Consider the following 22,500-nt stretch of genomic DNA (forward strand, 5'->3'; position numbering starts at 1 on the left):
CGAGTTCCAAGCGCTCAGATCGGTACGAAATCCCAACGCACCGAACCTCGCCTCATGCTTTCTGAACGGAAAGGAGTAGAATGGGTGTAAGACGTGCTCCAGGGAGAGCCTCTTCAAAACGGAGTGCGCTGGAGGACACCTTACTCCCTGTTAAAACCCATATAGGTGAGCTCGTGCTCAGAGTGTAGCGTGATGAAATTTGGAAACAAACTCACGGATCTTGGCCGAGCGAGGAAGAAAAGGCGGTGTGCAACGCCGACGGGGCCGTAAGAAGGTCTCCTGTAATCGCCTAAAGGGCGCTCGCGCAAGTCGTGCTTCGCGATCTTGTTTATCGGACGTTTCCAAAGACTCCGCCTCGCGAGCGTGTGCAGTCCGCTTCTGACGTTTGCAACACGACGCTCTGCACAAACCCCGGCAACGCGTTGCAAAGCGCAAAAAGCCGATAGAAAGCGAGATTAAGAAAAAAAACGGAAGAGAATAAAAGTCAGAAGGGGCTGTGGAATAACACGCTCTTGCCTCACCCCTGACACACGCACACACAACGCTGTGTGAGCCGCAGAAATTCGCTGAGTGCAGAGCTATAGCGGGCCGGGGCGGTTGTCGGGAGACCCGGGAGTAACGTTATTACTCCGGGAAATTCCGCGAATTCGAGACGAATCCCCCTAAGACCCCGCTTCGGGAGGAATGCGAAAACTTTTCTTTTTTCTCCCCGTTTTCTCCCTGGAAACCCTTTTGAGTTCCAGTAGAGGACTTTTATCCCAACCAAAGTTTCTTTTTCTCCTCTTTTCTTCAAACCTCCTACTCACAACTCCCTTCTCAAACATACTTTCACTACTTTCTTAATCGCAGCTTTCAAAGGGGAAATTAAAAGAAAAAAAAAGCGAAGAGAAGGGTTCACACCGGTGCCACTATAGCGACCTAAAGAGCAACGAAGGCGCGTACCGCAGCAAAGGAGTTGCAACACGCGGTTTGCATGACGACGACGCTCGCGGTTTGAAGGTACGAAGGTACGTATCTACGTGTGCGTATATATATATATATATATATATATATATATATATATATATATATATATATACACACGCACGCACGTAGATACGTCGCACTTTTAGGGGACGGGGATAGAAAGAAGACAAAGAAAGAGAGGACGGTGAAAAAAAAAAAGAGAGGGAACGAAGGCATAGAGAGAGAAAAAAGCATTCCAGCGCTGTCGAGAATACCGAATTTAGGATTGCCCAAGCGTTGGGAACACGCGCGTGCCGCTCACAATTAAAAAAGAAAGTGTAGAATATAAAAGGGGGGGGGGGGGGGGGGGGGGGGGGGGCTTCGAAATGCGGAGGTGCTTCGCAAGGAGCGCAACTGACGCACGCTCGCGACAGTTACGCGCGCACTAGGCGACATTTGGGGGCGCCCCGCCGAGAGGGAACAACCACAATGCGGGCAAAAGAAAGATTGATTCCTCGCCTTTGTGATTCCTACAGGGGCCCCGTAGATTTATCTCCCGCACTGCGAGGGGCTCTTGAGACATCGACCCTGTCACGCAAGCGAGAGATGGCTGCACTCCATCACGCGCTGTATGCATGTCGCGATTTCTTCACTCATTGTGTGAACTATAGCACTCGGCCGGAGGGGAAAGAAAGTGCGTGCGTGTTTGGGAAGACAAGAAAAGTCGACGCATAAAGATACACCCGAGACCTTATTAAGAAGACACTGCAATTACTCTGAAGCGGAAGATACATGAAAAGTCGTTATGCACAGTCCATTGTCTGAGAATGCCAGCTGTCTCTACCGAGAACAACGAAGTGTAAATACAAAAAAAAAAAAATCACACAATGGACCCGACTTGAAGAGTCGTGCAAAATGCTTCGAGGCGCCCTTAGCGAAAGTTAACGACGTTGGTACAAATGACGACGCGAAGACGTATTGCTCTAAGATTAAAAGAAAAACAGATGGGGATAGCGTCGCTCCGAGCTGGAATGCAAGCGTGATAATTAGTGGCTCCCAGGCGAGGTCTATTTTAGTGTCCCCATTAAACCATAATAAAAAAGGCTCTGGGTGACTACTAGCCACTTAACTAATTACTGATAATTAACTTTTTAACTACGACAGGCTACTGGCTGCAATTAGAGACTTGTAGCCGGTCATTAGTAGCAGCCATATCAGTTTTTAAGATTTCTAAAACGTGATTATCCACGGCGCTGTGGCTCAACAAAATTTGGCTGCGTGTCAAAATGCATACGCTTAAAAACAGCCTGCGGGCAAAGCAACCTTTCTAGTGCACGCAAAAAGTTAAAAAGCAAAAAAAAAAGCCAACAAACACGAATTATGTATGGCGAGACAGGAAGGCAAATATCGCAAGCTGGAAGTTCTCGAGAGGGACGAAAGCAAACAAGATGTTCGCTTACATGGACCGTGTCCTCGACTATCACATCGCGCCTACCTACCTACCTACCTACCACACGGAAGGCGCACAAGCAAGTACATGCGCTGCTGAAATGCTCTCAAGCAGAACAAGAACACTGAACAGGGTGCATCAAAGCGTGAAACCGGATGAACAGATGTGGGGTGAAAAAAGAAAGCAGAAAGGGCCACCGTACACCCCAAACAATTCTCACGAAGACGTATTTGGCCGAAACGGGCACTGAAAAGGAGCCAGAATGTATCGCTTAAGTGCTTCGAGGCCCGTCTGACGGTCTCATGAGAGCAGAGAAACCCACACATAAAAACAAAACAAAAAAAAATGGATAGTGGCTAGAAAATGAACACACAGCCAACACTCGCGCGGAGAGTGCGTGGGGTTGTTCGAAGGCAGCGGCAAGAAAACGAGAAAAATAACGCGAGAATAGAAGAAAAGGCACGAAAAGGGGAACTAGAGAGAGAGAGAGAGAGAAAAGACGAACGACGATCAGAAAATACGCGCGCATACCCGAGGTGTACACATACAAGCATATATCACCGGTGTCAACGCAAAAACGCAAATGGAGGAGGGAGGGGGGGGGGGGGGGGGTTCTGTCTCTAAGAGAGGACGCTTCGCTACAGGAAACAAGACATAAGAAACGACCAAATACACCGACAGACCAACCACTACAAGGAGGGAAATAAGAACAGCAGGAAGAAAGAGCGGATGGAAGGGATATATCCATCTTTTTCCTGGCGACGGCAGCCACATTTTCACGCAGCGAGGCGCGCGCATATGTATGAAGAGGCGGGGGGGGGGGGTGGGGGGGGGGGGGGGGGGGGGGGAGCAGCACGTCCAGGCACGAACACACGTCCGCGGCGCGCACGCGCGATGAAAGTTTTTCTATAAACACGCGACAGAGTCGAAAACACAAATAAAGTCGACGTCGGGAGCAGCAGGAGGCGGCGACGGGGAGAACGCAGTGAAGAATGCGTTAAAGCGTTCGTGAGAAATTGCGTCCCGACGACACGTCGAGGGAGCCCGGCAGCGACAAGGAGACGACGATAGTGAACTCGAGAGAGGGAAAAAAAAAACAAATAAATAAAAGGCAATAAAGTGCAGAAGAATAAATGCGGGAGGCCGAAAGAGGGTAGCCGCTATAGGTGCATGCAACGACGACCGCGACGCGAGGGAGGCGCGATGCGGGGACCGTATTTGAACTAAAGAAAAAAGAAAGAAAGCAGGAACGGGAAATAGCGCCAGGAGGCGCTTGCGACAACGAATGCCTTTCACGCGTGAGTTGTCTGCTTACACGCGGATATCTCCGGCATGTATGCGTTTCGCGTTCCTCTTTCTTCCGTCGCCATCTTTTATTCCGGCGTAGTAGTTTTCTTTGCGGTAGCTTCATCCGTTTTCTTTTTTTTTTTTCTGTTCTGCTACGCGAGTGGCCACGGCAGCTTTCGCACACAACGTGGTTTGCCCGACGTTTTAAAGTTGTTGGTGCGCTCGGCGCTCCATGTGAGCGGGTGAAGAAACCCGATGATTTTCGCCGCTCTTGCAGCGGCATCTCCAACCTGGAAGGAACTGTGTTCGGATCCAACTGAGCAAAGCGGAGCGGAACAGTGTTGCGAACGACAATTTTACCGATTTTCTTTTTCATATACAAAGTCAAAGTCATTTTATTCAGGCCGCAGCAATAGGTGCCTAGGAGGCAGACATACAGGCAAATTAAAATTAATGCCTGACTCAGTGTCGGCCCCCTTCCCCCTTTCCCAAACACATCACTCAACAGCAGTTACAGTCACATCATTGAACAAAGTTTGGATCAGTAATCACCATCACAAAAGGAACATATTAAGACAGGATAGCATACAGGGGTAAGTCATATTGCCAGGAAACAAACGAGGACATTCAACACGCCTAAGCAGCAGCGCGGTGGAGGGCCCTGGGTTAATTTCGGCCAGACATTTCAACACCCAGCCTCGCCCATATCATTACCACCGGGCCTTAGAAATGTAGTCATGGAACCGGCAGAAGCATGCTAGGGGGAATCGTTAACTCTAGTTAAGCAGAGCTGTTGTGGACAGATAGAGGGTGGCACTAACAGGATGGAAGAGAAAGAGTACAAGTTACATTAACTAGAAAAAAAAAGAATACAAAATCGAATGCACGTAGCGCCTGTGATCGCGTGAGGAGGTGAAGGGAAAGTGAATGTCCGTGGCCGTGACGGAACGGCTGCTAGAAAGCGCTCGGAGAGAGCGCGGCGCCAAGTAAAACAGAAACACTAAACGAATGCATACATTAAGAAGAAGAAAAAAAAGGAATAAAGGCTTCAGAGCTTCACTGAATATATCGGCACTTCCTTTGCAGCTAGGCACACACCTTCCGCTGTGGATGAACGAAAGCCGAAATGGCTGAGCAAAAGGAAGCAAGCACAAAAAGCAGTAGTAAGCAAACGCGGACTCCCCAGCTCCTGCTCTTTCTTCATCTGTCTCCTCGACAGGACGCCGCGTTTGAGCGCGGAGTGATCGGACGCGTGCTGCATCGGCTCCGTCGATTTCTCGGCTGGAACCGCGGTAACCTGATGTAACGCCTATCAAACCTGTGCGACTGCTACCGTGAAGTCAGCAGGATCCTGGAGAACCCGATCACACCCAGGTACGCTGAATTTTCGGCCATTTCGAGCAATCCTCCGCATCACCACGTAGCGGTCGAGCTAAGCCTAACGGCTCCGGCTCCTCCGCCGCTGGCTGCGGAGACGCCTGCCGGCCAACCTCTCAACATGGCTCTACCTGAACAACGCGGATACGACCCCACGACTCTGTCGTGGTCATCTGTCCCTGTAAGCCAGCCAGAGGACGGCCCATGCACCATTTCGGCGCAGCAAGCTGCCCTTTTCCAAGTCGTTGAGAGCCGGCGCCGCCGCCGGCAGAACGCACGAGGAGCGGCAACACCCAAGACTCCTCTCAACAATTCAGCAACGGGAGACGCTCGCGCTCCGTCTTCTGCACCTCCACAGAAGACTTCTTCACCAGTCTCGAAGTGGACTCCCAAGCCAACGGTCAGGATGGACCCTGACGACTACGTGGTCGTGCTGCAGCCACGCAGTACGGTCTCCCTCAAGACGGCCTTCCAGCAAGGTGAGCTCGGCGCTGCCATTTCGCAACTCATCGGTAGGCAGCACATGAACACCATCACCATTTCACCAAATTGGGAACAGAACATCATCGTCTGTGGCACGCAGAACCCAGAAGTGGTTAAAAAGCTCCTCACGGACATTCAACTTAACACCAGCAGAGGATCGCTCGCATTTCACGGCCACCTCAAGCTCACCGGTGATGTGTGTCGCGGTGTGATATCTGTTCACAACTTAGAAACCAGTGAGTCACTAAAAGATAATGTGCAGTGGCGCGGTGGTGAACTAGTTCATGTGCGCAAGCTGGGACAATCAAACGTAGCTGTGCTGACTTTCGAGGGACGCACTGTTCCGCGTTACGTCCACTATAACGCAGAACTGACTCCCGTCAAGGAGTACAAAAAAACAGTGCCAGCGTGCTACCGTTGCGGCACACTGGGGCACCGGGTGGACAACTGTCCCACCCCGGTCAAGGAAAGATGCGGCCTTTGTGGCCAAAACGTGGGGCTTGGTACTGAGGGGATGGCCCCCCACGTCTGCAATACTATCTGTTTAATCTGCGGGGGCCCGCACCTCACCAGCTCCCGCGAATGCACCGCGAAATTCATCAAGTTGCCGCAGCCAGGTCCCAGGACGCCACCCAAGGGAGCCAATGCCGGCGCTACACGGGGAGGGAGGCAGCGAAACAACCAGAAGACGCCACGGCGTGGCGTGATGCCTCCCCCTGGCAAGACAGCAACAGTAACGCCACCACCCGGAGCAGCGGAGTTCCCAGCTCTCAGCGCTTCATCTGGCGGCGCCGCCTGCAACCAACCCAAGGTAGGCAGCTGGGCGAGGGTCGCCTCCTCTCCTTCCCCTCCTCCCTCCTCCCCCACCAGCACCGCCGAGACACAGGAACTCAAGCGCGAGCTCGCCCTCTTGCGAGCTCAAAACGAAAAACTAGCCAGCGAGCTTAACTCGCTCAAATCCCAATTCCATACTCCGCCCGCGTCGAGCGACGAGGCAGAAAACATAACAGACAGGGAGATCCCTCCTCCTGTGGAGAGTCGCGCAGCGGCCCTGGAGACCCGGGTGACCGCAATTGAAACACAATTGGCTGACCTCCCCAAAATTATCCATGACACCATCGCGCGTCAGGTGGAGAGTGTCATCGCACAGGTGACACAAGCCGTAACGCACATTATCCAAAAATGGATAAAAGATAATCCGCGCGTCCTTAAACGCGTAGGACCCATCAGGGACGCTAACCGCCCCTCAAAATTCAATAGAGCTATTCCCGATGAGTTTGACTTTTCGGAAGACTCCTGCACGTCTGCGCCGGGCACTAGCGGACTGGGGAGTCTTAACAACGTGACCCCACCCTCCGCCTCCGACCATGGCCCCCAACCCTAAGTCGCGAGCAAGAACAACTCAGCCGCTTACACTAACGCAGTGGAACTGCCGAGGTCTCAAGGACCACAAGAAGCGGACTCATCTCCGCCTCTATCTTGAGACCTTTGAGTTCCTCGTCGCCGTGGTTGCCCTTCAGGAACCCGGCGCCGGTGCCAAACTAACAAACTACACTACATTTCAACACAACCCGCAGACATGTATACTTGTTCACAAGCGATACACTGCGCAGGAGGTCACACTTCCCACAACACCGTCTTTCCCATACACGATGGTTTCAGTGCTGCCCCTAAAGCGGTCTGACCCACCTGTACACATTCTAAATATTTACTGCCCACCGAAACTTAACAACGTCACGTTCAATGAAATTTTCACTCAAGCTATGCAGGTGGCGGGTAGGGATCCCCTCCTAATCGTCGGCGATTTCAACGCCCCGAGCAGGCTATGGGGATACCCCCGGGAGGACAGGCGTGGGAGGAAGCTTGCGGAACTTCTTTCCACACTTGGACTCACCCTGCACACTGACCCCGCCAACCCAACACGTGTCGGCAATTCCATTCAACGAGATACTTGCCCGGACCTCACATTTACACGCAACATACGACATGCCGACTGGCTGAATACAGAGGACACTCTAGGTAGTGATCACTGTATAATCAACACAACCATTTACATGCGTCCCCTGAAACGCCCACTAAAACAAGCTCGTATCCCTGACTGGACGACTTTCCGCACCTCTCTACCTATTGTAGACACCCTCCAGTCGGGATACGACGCCTGGTCCAGATCGCTCACTTCTACACTTACACAACACGAACAGCAGATACAGCTTACAGAAACACAAACAGACGTGGACAACCACCTTCTCCACCTTTGGGAGGCCCGTCGCAGCCTCACGAAGCGATGGAAGAAACAGAAACATAACAGACGCCTAAAGAACCGCATCCTGGAACTCACACAACAGGCAGCGGAATATGCTACTCAGCTAGCCGACACTAACTGGGTGGACCGGTGCAACGCGGCTGCTCGCCAGATGTCTGGCCGCAACACGTGGCGCCTGTTCCGCGCTCTCATCGATCCAATACAAACACGCACGGAAACCCAACGCCAATTACATAGGGCCTTGCACAACTTTACAGGAACGACAAAACAACTAGCGCACACGCTCAGGGATCGCTACCTGTGCACCACTAAGGACCCCCGGCAGGCGGCGTACTCGTATGCAGGCGAAGAGAACACGGAGCTGGACAAGCCGTTCCAGCTCCACGACCTCCGGGCGGCCTTGAGCAAAATGAAGCGGGGCACTGCACCCGGGCGCGACAAGGTTACGGTCAAGCTCTTGGCCAACCTTCCCGACGCAGCCTACGCCGCGCTCCTCAAATACATCAATAGCATTTGGGACGGAGAGACTCCTCTCCCTCTCGATTGGAAATCGGCTCTCGTGACCTTTATTCCGAAAGCCGGCAAACCTATTGATGTGGAGAACCTTCGCCCCATCTCCCTCACGTCTTGTGTCGGCAAGCTGATGGAGACGATGGTGCGCGACAGACTCTCCGATTTTCTAGAAACACAGCACACTTTCGCGGACACCATGTTCGGTTTTCGCCCTCACAAGTCTGCACAGGATATACTTCTGCAGCTTCACCACGACATCTTAGATCCTGTCGAATGTCCCCACAACGACAAGGTGGTCCTGGCCTTGGATCTTAAAGGCGCATTCGACAACGTCAAACACGAAGTAATCCTGGACCACCTCAGTAACACCAACTGTGGCCACAAAACATTCAACTACATAAAACAATTTCTTACAGACCGTCAAGCCTACATACGCATACAAGATGCGGAACACGGGCCATACACCATCGGCTCGAGGGGAACACCTCAAGGCGCGGTCCTGTCTCCCCTCCTCTTCAATTTGGCAATGCTTCATCTTCCCTCCAAATTGTCCTCTTTGCCCGGGATACATCACGCTCTTTATGCGGATGACATTACAATCTGGGCCACGCAAGGTAACCTGGGCCACATGGAATCCTGCCTGCAAGCAGCGGCGACCCTAGTCGACGACTACGCGGCCTACTGCGGACTCCAGTGCGCCCCGTCGAAATCAGAATTTGTGCACATACGTCCCTCCCCTCGGGACACAACCCCGCTTTGCATCAGTCTCCCCTCGGGACCGATCCGGGAGTCCAAGGAGATCCGCGTCCTTGGTCTCTTCATACACCACCAACGCAGAGTCGACACCACCCTAGCCAAACTTCGCACGGTGGGAGACCAGGTGGGCCGCATGGTCCGCCGGGTTTCCAACAAGCGGGGCGGATTACGAAGCAAGGATGCACTGCGGCTTGCCCATGCTTTCGTAACGAGTAGAATCCTCTACTCAACCCCCTACTTGCACCTGCGCAAACATGATGATGACCAACTGGAGGTCATCCACCGGAAAGTCATCAAGCGGGCTCTCGACCTCCCGGTCACCACGTCCAACCAGCGACTTCTGGCCTTGGGCGTGGTGAACACATTTCGGGAGCTTCGAGAGGCCCACTTAGTCAACCAATACACGCGTCTTGCACAGACCACGTCCGGTCGCCGCCTCTTGGACCGGCTACACATCAAACATGACTACCATATTGAGGAAAGGGAGAGAGTGCCAGCACCCTGGAGACGCGCCCTCCGGGTCCGACCCCTTCCCCGCAACATGTCCAGAGAAGACCATAGCGGTCGTCGCCAGGCGCGCGCGGAAGCGTTGGCGCGATACTATGGTAACCAACAACATGTGTATTACGTGGACGTTGCCGGCCCACACCACGGGGTGTGGTACACGGCCGCAGTCGTACACAACACAAACACAGTCAACGGGCTCACTTTCAAAGCCTACAGCGCAACACACGCGGAGGAGATTGCCATTGCTCTTGCTCTCACTACTCCCAAGTCGAAACACATCATCACCGACTCGCGAGGGGCCTGTCGAAACTACGAGTTGGGCTGGGCTCCCCCGCTTGCCTGGCGCATACTGGAATATAGCTGTCGATCTGAAGATCCAACTCCACGCAACCTGATTTGGGCCCCCGGTCACCAGGGACTCCAGGGAAACGAACAGGCCGATCAGGCCGCCCGCGCACTCTCTCCCCGGGCTATCTCCCTGTCCTTGGAAGGGTACTCCCAATCAGACAATCTGGCCATTACATTCAAACAAATCACCGATTACTACAATGAGGAGCACCGGCGCTACCCGGCCCCTTGTAAGGGTCTGGATCGCGCTGACGAGCGCCTCCTCATCAAAATTCTTACTAACACTGTACTGTGCCCGGCGGTGCTTAAACATTTCAATACAGCCTTTGATGGCGCGTGCCAGTTCTGTGGGGAGGTGGCTGACACCTTCCACATGGTTTGGGCGTGTCAGTCAAACCCATCTATCCCCCCCAACCCCAACCCCACCAGAGAGGACTGGGAGGCGGCCCTGCTCGGCTGTCAGGACCTAAACACCCAAAAGGCCTTGGTTCACCGGACGCGGGCGGCGTTGCTTGCCAATGGGGCCCCGGAATAGGGGCTCCACCTAGTATTGTTAGGGGAAAGGGCCAATAGGGCCTACCCCAATCACCTCTCTGTAAATATTTATTGTATTATAAATGTTTTTCACCACCACCCCAGCTCCTCCTCATCGCCAAACGAAAGAAGGGCTCTGCAGGACGCCATTACACACACAGAGGCAGGGAGGAGGAGAACGATGATGAGAAAAAGGACAGACAGCGCAGTCGCGCACGGCGCCTGCCGTTGAAAGCCGGCGAGCTCGGGGCAGAATCCCGGACAATTTCCTTCGGCGATAAAAAGGAACCAAAGAGAGAAAAAAATGCGGGATTTAAAACCCATCGCATCTGCTAAGAAGCAAAAAAAGAGGGAGAGAACGCAACGATAAAGCGAAAGTAGTGGTAGTATAGTGGAGGAGATATGCCCGAAATCGCGCGGAACAATACGCCTCGCATTCTTATTTCAGCGCGCACGGACGCACGCACACAATCTCCCTCGGCTGCCCTGAGAACGAACGGCACGCCAAGCAGGCCGAAAACGACAACGAATGCGCAAAGAAAAAAAAACGCCCACAAAAAGAAACACCGACTGCATGATGTGACGCCCAGAGAGAGAGAGAAACAAAGAGAAGCTCTACGCGCGACGGCTGCGGCAGGGGCGAGCGAAATGGGCGTGGTCACCCTTACAAAAAAATTTATGGTGCTTCTGCAGAATTTTTGTTGCTCAATCGCATCACACACAACGTACATTCTGTGGTGTTCGTGATGATGTTTGTGTGGAGCCCTTGTCGAGGCCCTCCAGAAAATTCGCCGCCGATTGTCTAATGTGCATGTGTTGAATTAATGTGTGATGAGGATATGATGTATCCTGTGATGGATTTATGGTGAAGACTTGTGATGATGTTTTGTGGAATGTTTCCAGAAAATTTGCCGCCGATTGTCTGATGTGCGCGTGATGACCAATTATCTGATGAGGATATGATGAATCCTTTTAAGGGATTTCTGGTGATGATGTTTTGTGGGAAGTTTCAAGGTAATTTGATGCCGATTTTGTGATGTGGATGTTATGGAGTTTGTGATGTGAATGTGATGTCCGATTTCGTGGTGTGGATGTGATGTCTGACTTTGTGATGTGGATTTGATGCTTGATTTCTTGATGTGGATGTGATTTCCGATTTCCTGAGGTGGATGTGATGTCAGATTTTGTGATGTGGATGTGATGTCAGATTTTTTGATGTGGTTCGATGCCTGATTTCTTGATGTGGACGTGATGTCCGATTTTGTGATGTGGATGCGATGTCAGATTTTGTGATGTGGTGCGATGCCTGATTTCCTGATGTGGACGTGATGTCTGAGTTTTTGATCTGGATGTGATGTCCGATTTTGTGATGCGGATGTGATGTCAAATGTTGTAATGCGGATGTAATGTCTGACTTTTGATGAGATTAGCGATGACAGAAATAATTTTAGAAACATTGTCACCATATGATTTTATCATGCAAGAAGCGCATAACGGTGGTAAACACCCAAAGAATAGATGAATGCTGCTGGCAACAAGTACACTGATCAGGTATAGCTTTTAAGTATTAATTTATTTCAAAATGGTTACATCAATCAATTGCCTTGTCATTTTATTTCCCTGGACACCATTGATGAAAGGCTTGTCCTTATCTGTTGTACCGCCACCCCAGGAAATTTGGAGCATGTGTAGCCTAAAAAAACAAAAGAAAAACAAAGTGTAGAGCACCTGTAGCATGCGCATGCTCTGAATTCAATTTCAAGGGATCAGGTCCTTGCATCGGACTCTGATTGTGGTTCAAGAACATAAGCAACATTTATGGAACGAGGTAATCGTAAAAAAAGAGTGGAAGCAGCAAAATGCGCATTTTACCCGTCATTACCATTTCATCCATTTAAGAGGAACACAAGGGAAACATAAAAACCTAATTTGATAAAAAAGCGCTTGGAGGAGGACGAGTGCAGAACCGCATAGGATATTAAGTACCTGCATCGACCCATCTTCATAAGAGCTTTAGTGCTAAGATGCTCACTGCTGCTATAGAGGAGGGAATATCTCTGGCACCTGTGCATCCACAGTCTTAGTTCGGCGAGGGTAAGAGAACATGCATTGCTCGAAGCGTAGCCGTACGTTCCAAGAAAAAAATTAAAGGTGCAGTGAAGAGGAATCTGAACTCGTCTTTTTGCCGCGGGAACTCAATCTACACGTTCCGAGCATACTTAGAAACTTCGACTTATTGCCCTGTGCGGCCGATTTCCCTAATTAAATCGAATTGACGTCCGGCTCCCGCCTTTATTTTTTGAATTCTCCCCGTACGGTGGGCGGAGTCGACCAACGCGTGGAGTGCCTTTCAGCCAGCTCCGTGGAGGCTTTGCTTTCGCTTTATTTTGTTTTTAGGTTTCCGTGAACAAATAGTTTCATTCGCAGATGATATGGCCGCAAAATAAGCCCGCGGAAATAAAAATACGAGTGGGCTGTTTGCTTCTACGGACTACTACGTATTACTCCGCCGATGGCAGAGCGGCAAGCCGCCACGGGACTGGGTGAAAGGCACTCCCCGCGTTGGCCGACTCCGCCCACCGTACCGGAAGAATTAAAAAAAAAAAGGCGGGAGCCGGACGTTAATTCGATTTAATTAGGAAAATCGGCCACGCAGGGCAATAAACCGCAGTTTCTAAGAATGCTCGGAACGTGTATATCGAGTTCCCGCGGCAAAAAGACGAGTTCAGATTGCTCTTCCCTTGCACCTTTAAGTATTCTGAATTTGGTCACAGTGCATTTCACTGCACGTTATAATCACGGCATCAAAGAGATGACATTTGAATTTATCTCAGAAGGACAAAACGTTGTTTAGTGTCCTGTTTTCTCCTTGAAACCTTTTTTCTCAACGTAATTAAACTTTCTAAAACGAATTGTGCGTACTTTTTGTGGATCGATATGGATCCTTCCCTGAAGACTTTTCCCAGCCTTCCAGAAGGAAAGAATTAATTGTCTTCGTATTGCATGCTCCACAGTAGAGATTTTCTGAAGTTCCGGTTATCACTAAATACAGCACGATATGCTGCAGGTTGTAACATTTCACGTGCTTTGGAGAACCTTCTGTATACAAAGAAATCTTAGAGTATTATTTACTCACAATCTTTAAATTGATTTCTTTAAGAGGTAAGTAAGTAAAATGCCCAAATACATATTTTCGTTATGTAAGAGTAAACTCTGAGACTCCTTTGCAATGCTCCTGCCGCGAGTCGAGGCTAAAATGATGAAATGCACAGACATACCGATAATGGCGCCAACTCGGTCCGAATCAAGAGCTTCTTTTTTTTCTGCGTCTTTATTGGCATTGCTGCCTTTGCCAGTGAGCGACTTGCCACGGAGTTCATCCACTGTGAATACACTACGCAGGAGGTGGCGGGCGAACTTGCAGGGTTGGCCTCGGCAGTGAGCCAGCAAACGGTCGATGACCGTTTGGTCCACGCAAATCCCGTTGCCGATTTCCACCTGCGAAATAAAGTTTCAAACAATACCTTGATAAGCAAGTTAGCATACTTGCAAAAAGGGACATCAAATGTGAACCTTATTCCTTCAGCTAGGTCGTTATTTAGAGCGACCATTAAAGGTTCTTCTTTGCTCAACAAGGTGGAGGTACGAGCAAATCTGTGCTTCCTTCTCATGACAGAAAAACTAAGGAGAGTAACCAAGAACACCAGTGAGACAGAGCAGCCATGTTGTACGCACACGGCAACAACCCAGCGTGGGCAGTATCGGAAGTCACGCTACCTGTAGCTTATTACTTGCAGGTCGCCAGCCGTTGCTGAAATTCTCGACGTTTCATGCTATGAGAGACGTTGTAGAGGAGGTTTCCGAAATTTCACTAACATAGGATTCTTTAACGTGCACGACACCGCACAGAACAGTGGGGCCTTGGGCTTCGCTTTCATCGAAGCGCGGTCGGGATCGAACCCGCGTACTGGTCAGCCCGAGGACTTCGGGTCGGGTTCTGGCCGCGGTGGCCGCGTTTTGATAGAGGATACAACTTAAGTCGCAGTGGAGCTCCGACCAGATTGAGGACCGCCGCACAGAATTTGTCTACGACAAAAAAGAAAGGAATGTAGAGACCTGACTTTTGGTGGATGTTTTTTCTTGGTAATGAGGCGTAAAGCATTATTATACATGGATTACCGCGTGGTATCCTAACACAACCGATAAATAATTTGCAATCGAATTTCTTTCTCGTGCTGTTTCGGTATCGGTTTCAACAGCTGAACGATGGCTGTGACCTCAAAGAGAAGTTACAGGTCACGTGAGGCATGAAAAGATAAAATTTAATCGGTGCTTTTCCATACGTTGTCTTCAAGGCTCGAAGAAGGTTAGCTTCAGTACTGTAGTAAATTAAAGTGACGAAACAGTGATTATATCGCAGTTTTTCCATGTCTCAGGTGACCTCTAACCACACTTTGACGTCACAGCCATCATTCGGCTGTTGTACGCATCATCACAAAGAAGAAAACATGCCACCAAAATTAGGTGTCTATAGCCCTTTAATGCTCTTTTTTACTTAAGCAAGAAGGTAATTACAATAAACAAATTGCGTGCTCTAAGATTTTGATACCTGGCTTTTTTAATTCACTAAAACATTAAAACATTTATTTATTTTACTGTTGTGATTGGCCAGTTTTGGAATACAAGATGCCGTGCACCGTGGCCGAGTGTTAAGAACTGCTGTTCGTTTTAAGGTCTATCCGACTAGCGGTAGTCGAAATTAATTCCGAGTACTCCAATACGACGTCCCTAATAGGAAACGTCGCTTTGTTAGGTAAACCCCGAGGTATCATATGCCATTAAATTTACTACTCACTAAAACTCCCACTGCTGGTTCGTTCGTCCACAAGGATTGCAGTTTCCCAGTACACAGCATGTAAAGTAGGCCCTTCTAACTTCAAAGCAGTATGAAATTATCTCAAAAAATGTTGCGATACATATTCCAATAAACTTGAATCCACAATGCGAGAAAAAAATTAACCATTTACCTTTGGGACCGCAACAGTATCTGGCTCACTTCTTTGCGTCAGAATTTTTTCTAGGTTTTTGACCATCTTGTATGATTCTGCAAAAAGAGAAACGATCATAAAACATGTTTTGGGAGGTCTGATAAATCAGCCTATAAAGCCATTCAATACGCAGCGCACATTAGATCACGATAAGTTGCAGAGTTCTAAAATGTTTTCTGGTCAATGAATACAAGCAAGAAAAAGTAAATAAATGCAACCAAAATGGTTTAAAAAGCCAACCAGCGATTTTTGACTCATATTTCCTTTATTCTACAAGAAGAGACTGCTTGGTTAAGAAGTTCGATTATTGCATCCTCGCCATATTGTATCCACAGGGGCACGCCCACGGTGTGAAAATTGCCAATACAAAATACTTCATGGTCAAAAGTGTACCCAACATGTACAAAATTGAAATCTTATAAGGAGGGTGACATGAAATGGCTAAAGGCTGCGGCGGATTACTAGCTTGCGCCTTAAACACACGAGATTTATTACAGCCCAATGAAGACGATTTCGATAAAGTACTCAACAGTAGACGTTTATGCCACTTGATCAGTGCTACTGCAAATCACGGCAGCAATCATGTTGGAAAGGAATGCGCGGAATGTACGAGATCCCTACAGTGTTTCCTAGGCTGCTAAAAAAATTGTTCATTCGGTGATGTTGCCGGCAGTGATGTAGGCACTGCATCCTCTAGGGTGGGAAGAGAGTAAGCTTAAATATGCTAGCCGTCTAAAATAAATCTCTAAAATGTCATTGTGCTCTAAATTTATTTTGAACTCTGGTTAGCTACACACAAAACCACAAGCCACAAAATTTCAAGGCACAGCAGAAAAGCTTACAAAGAAAAGACATGTGAAGTGACTTACTGTAGTTATTCTCAGCGGAGGCAAGCCTTTCTTCCAACAATTCAATCTGCTGCTCCAGGTTTGGTATGCGCTCTGCCGCGCCACAACTGCAGTCAGCTGATGCCTGCATCGATGCGATGTAGTAAGATTAGAAGATCAATGAATTAAGAAATTCAAAAGCAATGCCAGCAATTCTTTTTACTCAGCAGCCGGAGATGGGAGAACGGGGAACCACACATACTTTTTGCCTCTTCGGTGGCGGCTCTGTTGTTGGCGGCGGCTCTCTTGTTGTTGGTGGCGTCTCTGTGTTGTCCGGGACGGCACCTACTTCAGACTCCCGGACGAGTCTCGTACGTTGGCGCTCCATTGCGCGCATCGTGCCTGCATTTCATGCGACGCACCAAATCATGACAGAGTACTGGCGTTCATAAATGTGGCCGAAAAGTAAATGATGACACTTACCGAAATCCAGAAGGGTTGCCGGTGCTGGTGGCTGGCCGGCTTCCCATTCCAACATGACTGTTGTTCCTCGTAGCTCATCTATGGCGCTTTCCTTTGTTAAAAGCGCCATACCGGCCTCAGCGTCTATGGCACGTACCGCATAAACGTCCCATTTTTTCTCTTCGTTCCATTTTACTAGAACATGTGTCATTTTGGGGACAACGAGGGTAGCTGGATTGCAACCAAACCGTTCTCACTCTACCTTCCGAAGAGTGGCTCGTGAAAATGCGGCGGACTTTTAGAATGTTAGACAAAATCACGTGACGATGGTGACGTACCGTGTCTGCGTGCGTAAGTGGGGAGGGGGTGATGCGCAGTCACATGTCAAGAACTATGCAGGGAACTTTACTAGTTTTGTATTTTGTAAATAGTGTGCAAAGCTCTCCCCTGTCCTTTCTTGCTGTCGCTCCCCTCTATACTTCTCCTCACTATCCTCTCCCTTTCTCTTGCCCTTAGATAGCAATTGCCGTGGCCGGAAACACTCTTTTGCTTCAGCTTTTTTTCTATTTTCTTTTAAAAATAAACCACTACCACCACCACTGCAGTACCGGTTCTGGGAGCGCAGAGTGAGCTTTTTTTATTTTTTCATTTCAAAAGAGGTGGTTGGAAGGCGAGTGAGCTTCTCAAGCTGTCCGCTGTAAGAGCAGTGCTATCATCTGTTCGGTCCCGCCGAGGAAGAGTGTGATTTTTCCTGTTTCTTGGAAGAGATATTGGGGGGGGGGGGGGGCTTATCGATTGTTATAGTATTGTAAAGGGGCGAGCATGGAAGCGAATGCCGAAACGGGTCACCGACGTGCCCTGAGGAGGGCGCGGGAAGGGGCGCCCGTAAACCGACAGTACACGTTGCTGGCGGGAGTCAAACTGGCTCCTCTCCTTGGAAAGCGAAGGAGCGTTTATTTCCCTTTCCCTTCTTCCCCGCGCGGCTGGGCGCCGCTGAGACGGCGCCTGCGGTGTAGTTCGCGTCCGCTGACTTGGAGAATCGTCACACTCCTCCCTTTGTTATGAAGCCCGCTGCACGGCACTGGTGTCGAGCGGCGCTTGTTTACGCCTCTATAGGCCATAGTAGACAACAGGCTTCCGGACCCGGGAAGACCGACGAAGCTGGGGGTGCAAAGGGGCCGCACTTGACTGCTGTTGCCGCGCCGAGGCTGTTGTAGACGGCTCGGTGCTTAATGAGCAGCGAGGTGGGCACAGCTGTTCCGTGTCCGTTGTCGCTGCCAGTGCAGGAAGAGGCTCCTCGTCGTCGGAGAGAACGCCGGGGGTCCTTCGCGGTCGCACATGGTCCGCGTGTCTGTTTCACAGCGTTCCGTCTTCGAGCTGTATTTGAAGCGACGAAGAACTTGTGGGATGGCGAACCGTTCCGGCAATCCAAGCTGGGCCTGGTCGGAAGTTTCGAACAAAGACCGGCTCGCCGGACGAAGGCAAAGAGCTTTTGCGTGCGTTGTTGTCGCAGCGCATCTTTTGCTTCAATTGCTTGAAGTCCACATGCGCCCTTAGGCCGGGGTGCACTCGTTGAATGGGCGTTTGCAGTTGCCTGCCCATAAGGAGCTCAGCGGGAGGGGACCCAGTAAACGCGTGCGGCGTTGTTCTGTAGGAAAGCAGGATCCTGTCGATGTTTGTTTGGAAATCTCCAGGCGCTGCCTTCTTGAGCTTCCCCTTAATTGTCTGCACGACGCGTTCCGCTGCTCCGTTCGATGCCGAAACGGGTCACCGACGTGCCCTGAGGAGGGCGCGGGAAGCGGCGCCCGTAAACCGACAGTACACGTTGCTGGCGGGAGTCAAACTGGCTCCTCTCGTAGGGAGCGTTTATTTCCCTTTCCCTTCTTCCCCGTGCAGCTGGGTGCCGCGGAGACGGCGCCTGCGGCGTACTTCGCGTCCGCTGACTTGGGGAATCGTCACATCGATACTCCCGCGCAGGGGTTGGCGCAGGGGGGTTGGGGCTCTAGGAGCGGTAGTAGACTTGACCTTCGAAAACGTACCGTCTCCGAACGGAAGCTTCTCGCATGGATTTCGGCGGCGTCGATGGGACGTGCCCGGTTCTTCAGCGGGTCCGCGTTCGCAGCCAGTCCAGTACAAACTATATGCGCACCGCCTGTATGCATACCAGGAAGAAACTGAACGCCGAAAGCTGGCAGCGATAGCAAGAAAAGCAACAGAGCTGAAGAAGCGCAGAATGATGCGCTTCAAGGGGGAAAGGGGGAAGGAAAAGGAAGGAAGAGGTAGGATGGTCGCGGTAACCACGCAGGAGGAGAGGACTGGGTCGGTCTGGCAGGGATGGAGCGAAAGCATCGAAAAAAAAAAACCAGAGATAAGGAAAAAGATGGAAGATATGTTGCTAGGTTTTATGGCACATAATGAAAGATGAAAAAAAAAAAAAGACGGAATAAACGCTCCTTGTAAGAGGTGCACGGCGTGGGGCAACGAGATACAAGAAGAGACATGCGATGAAAACTGAGCGACAATTTCAGTATTTCCAGCTCAGGTGATCCGTAGCAGACGCCTAATCCAGCACAAATCCGTCTCGGCCAATTAGAGCTCAGAATTTGAGTCAAAATCGCTCGCTGAAGTACGCCTTTCGGCTCGTGTAGCAGGAAAACGTGCTTCTGATCGCCGATTGAAAAACGCCTCAGATCCCAAATTCGGTGATTACAACATGGCTTGAGCTAACACCCTGAAAGCATTTAGGATGTCAGCGGGGTGCTACCTCGCCATGTGGCTCGTGGGGTGGATCGCCGTGAAAAATAATTAAAGCTACTAGCCACGACCTTATTATGCGCATTTAAAACAGAAGTAGGGCTCTACGAGCAAATTTTAGCTAGGAATAGTAATTCGAAGCCACTTGAAGGGACGGCCATTTTGAACCAGGCTGTGCCGTCATAGACTCGCAGTGTCGTCTGCTACAAAACTGAGTGCGCGCTAACGGCTTTAGATTTCTCGTTGCGGTGACTCCCCAGAAGCGAGAACCACATGGGGAAAATTCCATGTACCGAGATGCCGAGACTTGCTGCGGTAGGCACTACCTCCTCGCCTTTGTCACGTGACATACTCAATATATTTCAGCTGGTGGCGAGTGTGCGTTCAGTCTGCACGAGTCGTGAACTTGACAGCACTGAACAGCTGCTGCCAGGTGGAGAAATGTTAAGGCCGAAAAAATATCAACAATATCTCTATGACAGCGCCTGCAAGGTTCCCGCTCGTACAAAGCGGTCACTACGAAAGAATGCTGGGCGAAAACTGAGTAATTTTGATTCGGCGCCAGAGCAGAACGACTTTGACAGCAATAGCGAAGGGGAGAATGCTGCGGACACGCCGTCATTGCACCACAGGAAAGAAACCCAGCAGAGAGAGGAAGAAGGAGCAACCAATTCACAGGACAGTGGCATCGATGTTTTGCCACCTCACAGCGAGACCGTGGAAATCTTCTCGTCCGAAGAAAGCTTAGACTCATCCTCTGATGACGACGACAGAGACGCAGAGGTCGATAGCTCAGAGCCTGGCGATATGGTGAGTACCCCACTTGTACCTTTAAAGTGCTCGTGCTAGCCTGAGCGATATGAAAATATCAATCCTCTATTTTTCGTAACACAACTATAATGTAGTATTTTAGCGCGCAGTTTCCGCTGGCGCTTCAATTTAAATATTTTGTGCAGATTTTCTTCGCCAGGCAGTGCTCCGGCTGTCTATTAGCAGCGCTAGCCGCCTTTTTACTTATTAAGTCTCCTTCAATATCGTTTTATATAGGGGCAGCTGCTGTATCCTGAGGCCAAACTTTCTAAAGCCCAGAGCCTCGTCATGGTCATGGCCCACAGCTTGAGACATCATTCTTCGAAGGAAGCCACAGAAAGCCTCCTTAATGTGATTGATGCCCACATGCCACGAAATACAAGTATTCCGAAGACGAAGTACTTGTTTTTCAAGAAGTTTTCATCGTTGTATGAGTGCAAACGCACTACACACGTGTATTGTCCTGAGTGTTTCGAGTACCTTCTCACACTCCCGTGTGAAGATACTGATGTTCTATGTCAGCAGTGTGCTCTTACTCATAGTGTCCCACTTCTTTTGCGAACTGGATTTTTTTTTTACACTCTCGATATTGCATCACAAATCAAGGAGTTGCTTTTAAGTAAAAAATTGCTCAAGCGCCGTCCACCGGCTTCCTACGATGTAGACGACATTACAAAGAGTCTATTTTACAGAAGCTTGCCTCTAACTGAGAACGATGTATCTGTGACATGGAACACAGATGGCGTTCCTTTGTTTGAATCCTCAGGGGAGTGTATGTGGCCTTTGTTGCTGCAAGTTAATGAGTTAACATATAAAGATAGGCTTCAAAATCTAATTCTTTCTGGTTTGTGGTTCGGAACACGAAAACCGAACATGAATACGTTTTTGAAGCCGTTCACGAAAACTATGAACACCCTTTCTTCAGAAGGCATTACCTGGACAAATGAGAATGGGGTTGCTAACACGTGTCGCGTCTTTCCAGGCCCGTGCTCTGTTGACAGCGTTGCACGATGCATGTTAATGAACATGCGGCAGTTTAATGGAGCGTATGGATGTGCATGGTGTGAGCACAGTGGTGAAGTGGTGCAAAAAGGAAAAGGGCACACTAGGGTGTACCCGTATCAAGAGCCTGCGGCAAAGCTGAGGACGCAGGATAGCTTTGTTAAGCATGCTGCAGATGCCGAGAGGACGGGGCAGCCTCGTCGAGGCATAAAAGGGGCTAGTATCCTTTTTTTTCTAGCATACTTCAGCTTCCCCAGTTTTTTTGTCGTGGATTACATGCATGCTGTGTGCAACGGCTTCGTTAGAACCACGACATCTATGTGGATAACTCACAAAACACGTTCCGAGTACTCTCTTCGTCGTCATCTACCTCAGATAAACGACAGGCTAAGGCAGATCACTCCAATTTGGGAAATGAGTAGACTTCCGCGACCATTGTCAGAATTCAAATTTTGGAAAGCATCGGAATGGAGAGATTGGCTCTTGTTCTATTCTCCCGTTGTTTTAAGAGAGTTCCTTCCGCGAAAATATTATAAGAATTGGATAAAGTTTGTTAAAATAATTCATTTTTGCTTGCAGTCTTCGATTCCAATGGACAAAATGGAACATGTGAAAAAACAAATGGTGGCATTCTTGTCTGAGTACCAAGATTTGTATGGAAAGCAATACATGTCGTACAATGCCCACATTCTTTTACACATGGTGAATCATGTAAAGCAGTGGGGACCCCTGTGGGGCTTCTCGGCTTTCCCTTTCGAATCAATGAATGGTAGACTGGTGCGCTTTGTGAATGGAACGCGGTATGCGCACTCCCAAATTGTTGAGAAATTCTGCATCCTTCAAAGCCTTCCACAAGTTTTGCCTGCGATACAATCAAAACATGACGATGTCAGTGTTTTTGTGCGTTCTTTGATTAAAGGCTATAATTTAAGGAAGAACTGCTGCCATAATGGCAAGGTGGTGCTCTATGGAAAAGGGAATGTCGATGCAGGTGGAACAAAGTTCAAGAAAGCCTCTGTTGGCGCTTTCACGTACTGCGTAAGTTCCGCAGACAAATCTCGAAGGAAGAACTCTTATGTTCTGGCTAATGGAAGTACATACGGGCGGGTAATAGAGATTGTTGCACTCATTGAT

At 49.7% G+C, this 22,500-nt stretch overlaps 2 protein-coding genes and 1 long non-coding RNA gene across 7 annotated transcripts in view; 1 reads left to right on the forward strand and 2 right to left on the reverse strand.

Annotated features, from left to right (window-relative positions):
* The window catches only part of LOC149364353 (uncharacterized), a 387,789-nt gene that overhangs the window by 99,234 nt on the left and 266,055 nt on the right, over positions 1-22,500 (reverse strand). The window lies entirely within an intron of this gene.
* On the reverse strand, positions 11,151-15,544 carry LOC149364354 (uncharacterized). The gene is made up of 3 exons (XR_016289175.1): positions 15,491-15,544; positions 13,742-13,961; positions 11,151-12,156 (listed from the first exon to the last, which is right to left on the reverse strand). It is a non-coding gene; the product is annotated as an uncharacterized LOC149364354 (long non-coding RNA).
* Positions 21,203-22,500, forward strand: part of LOC149364355 (uncharacterized) — a 1,722-nt gene continuing 424 nt past the window's right edge. The window contains exon 1 of the mRNA XM_089574296.1: positions 21,203-22,500. This exon is cut by the window's right edge and continues 424 nt beyond it. Coding sequence (XP_089430422.1) covers positions 21,238-22,500 — 1,263 coding nt within the window. The 5' untranslated portion in view covers positions 21,203-21,237.

This window comes from Amblyomma mixtum, chromosome 2 (genome assembly GCF_055824585.1).
Source record: "Amblyomma mixtum isolate Tamu chromosome 2, ASM5582458v1, whole genome shotgun sequence".
Classification (NCBI taxonomy): Eukaryota; Metazoa; Arthropoda; class Arachnida; order Ixodida; family Ixodidae; genus Amblyomma; species Amblyomma mixtum.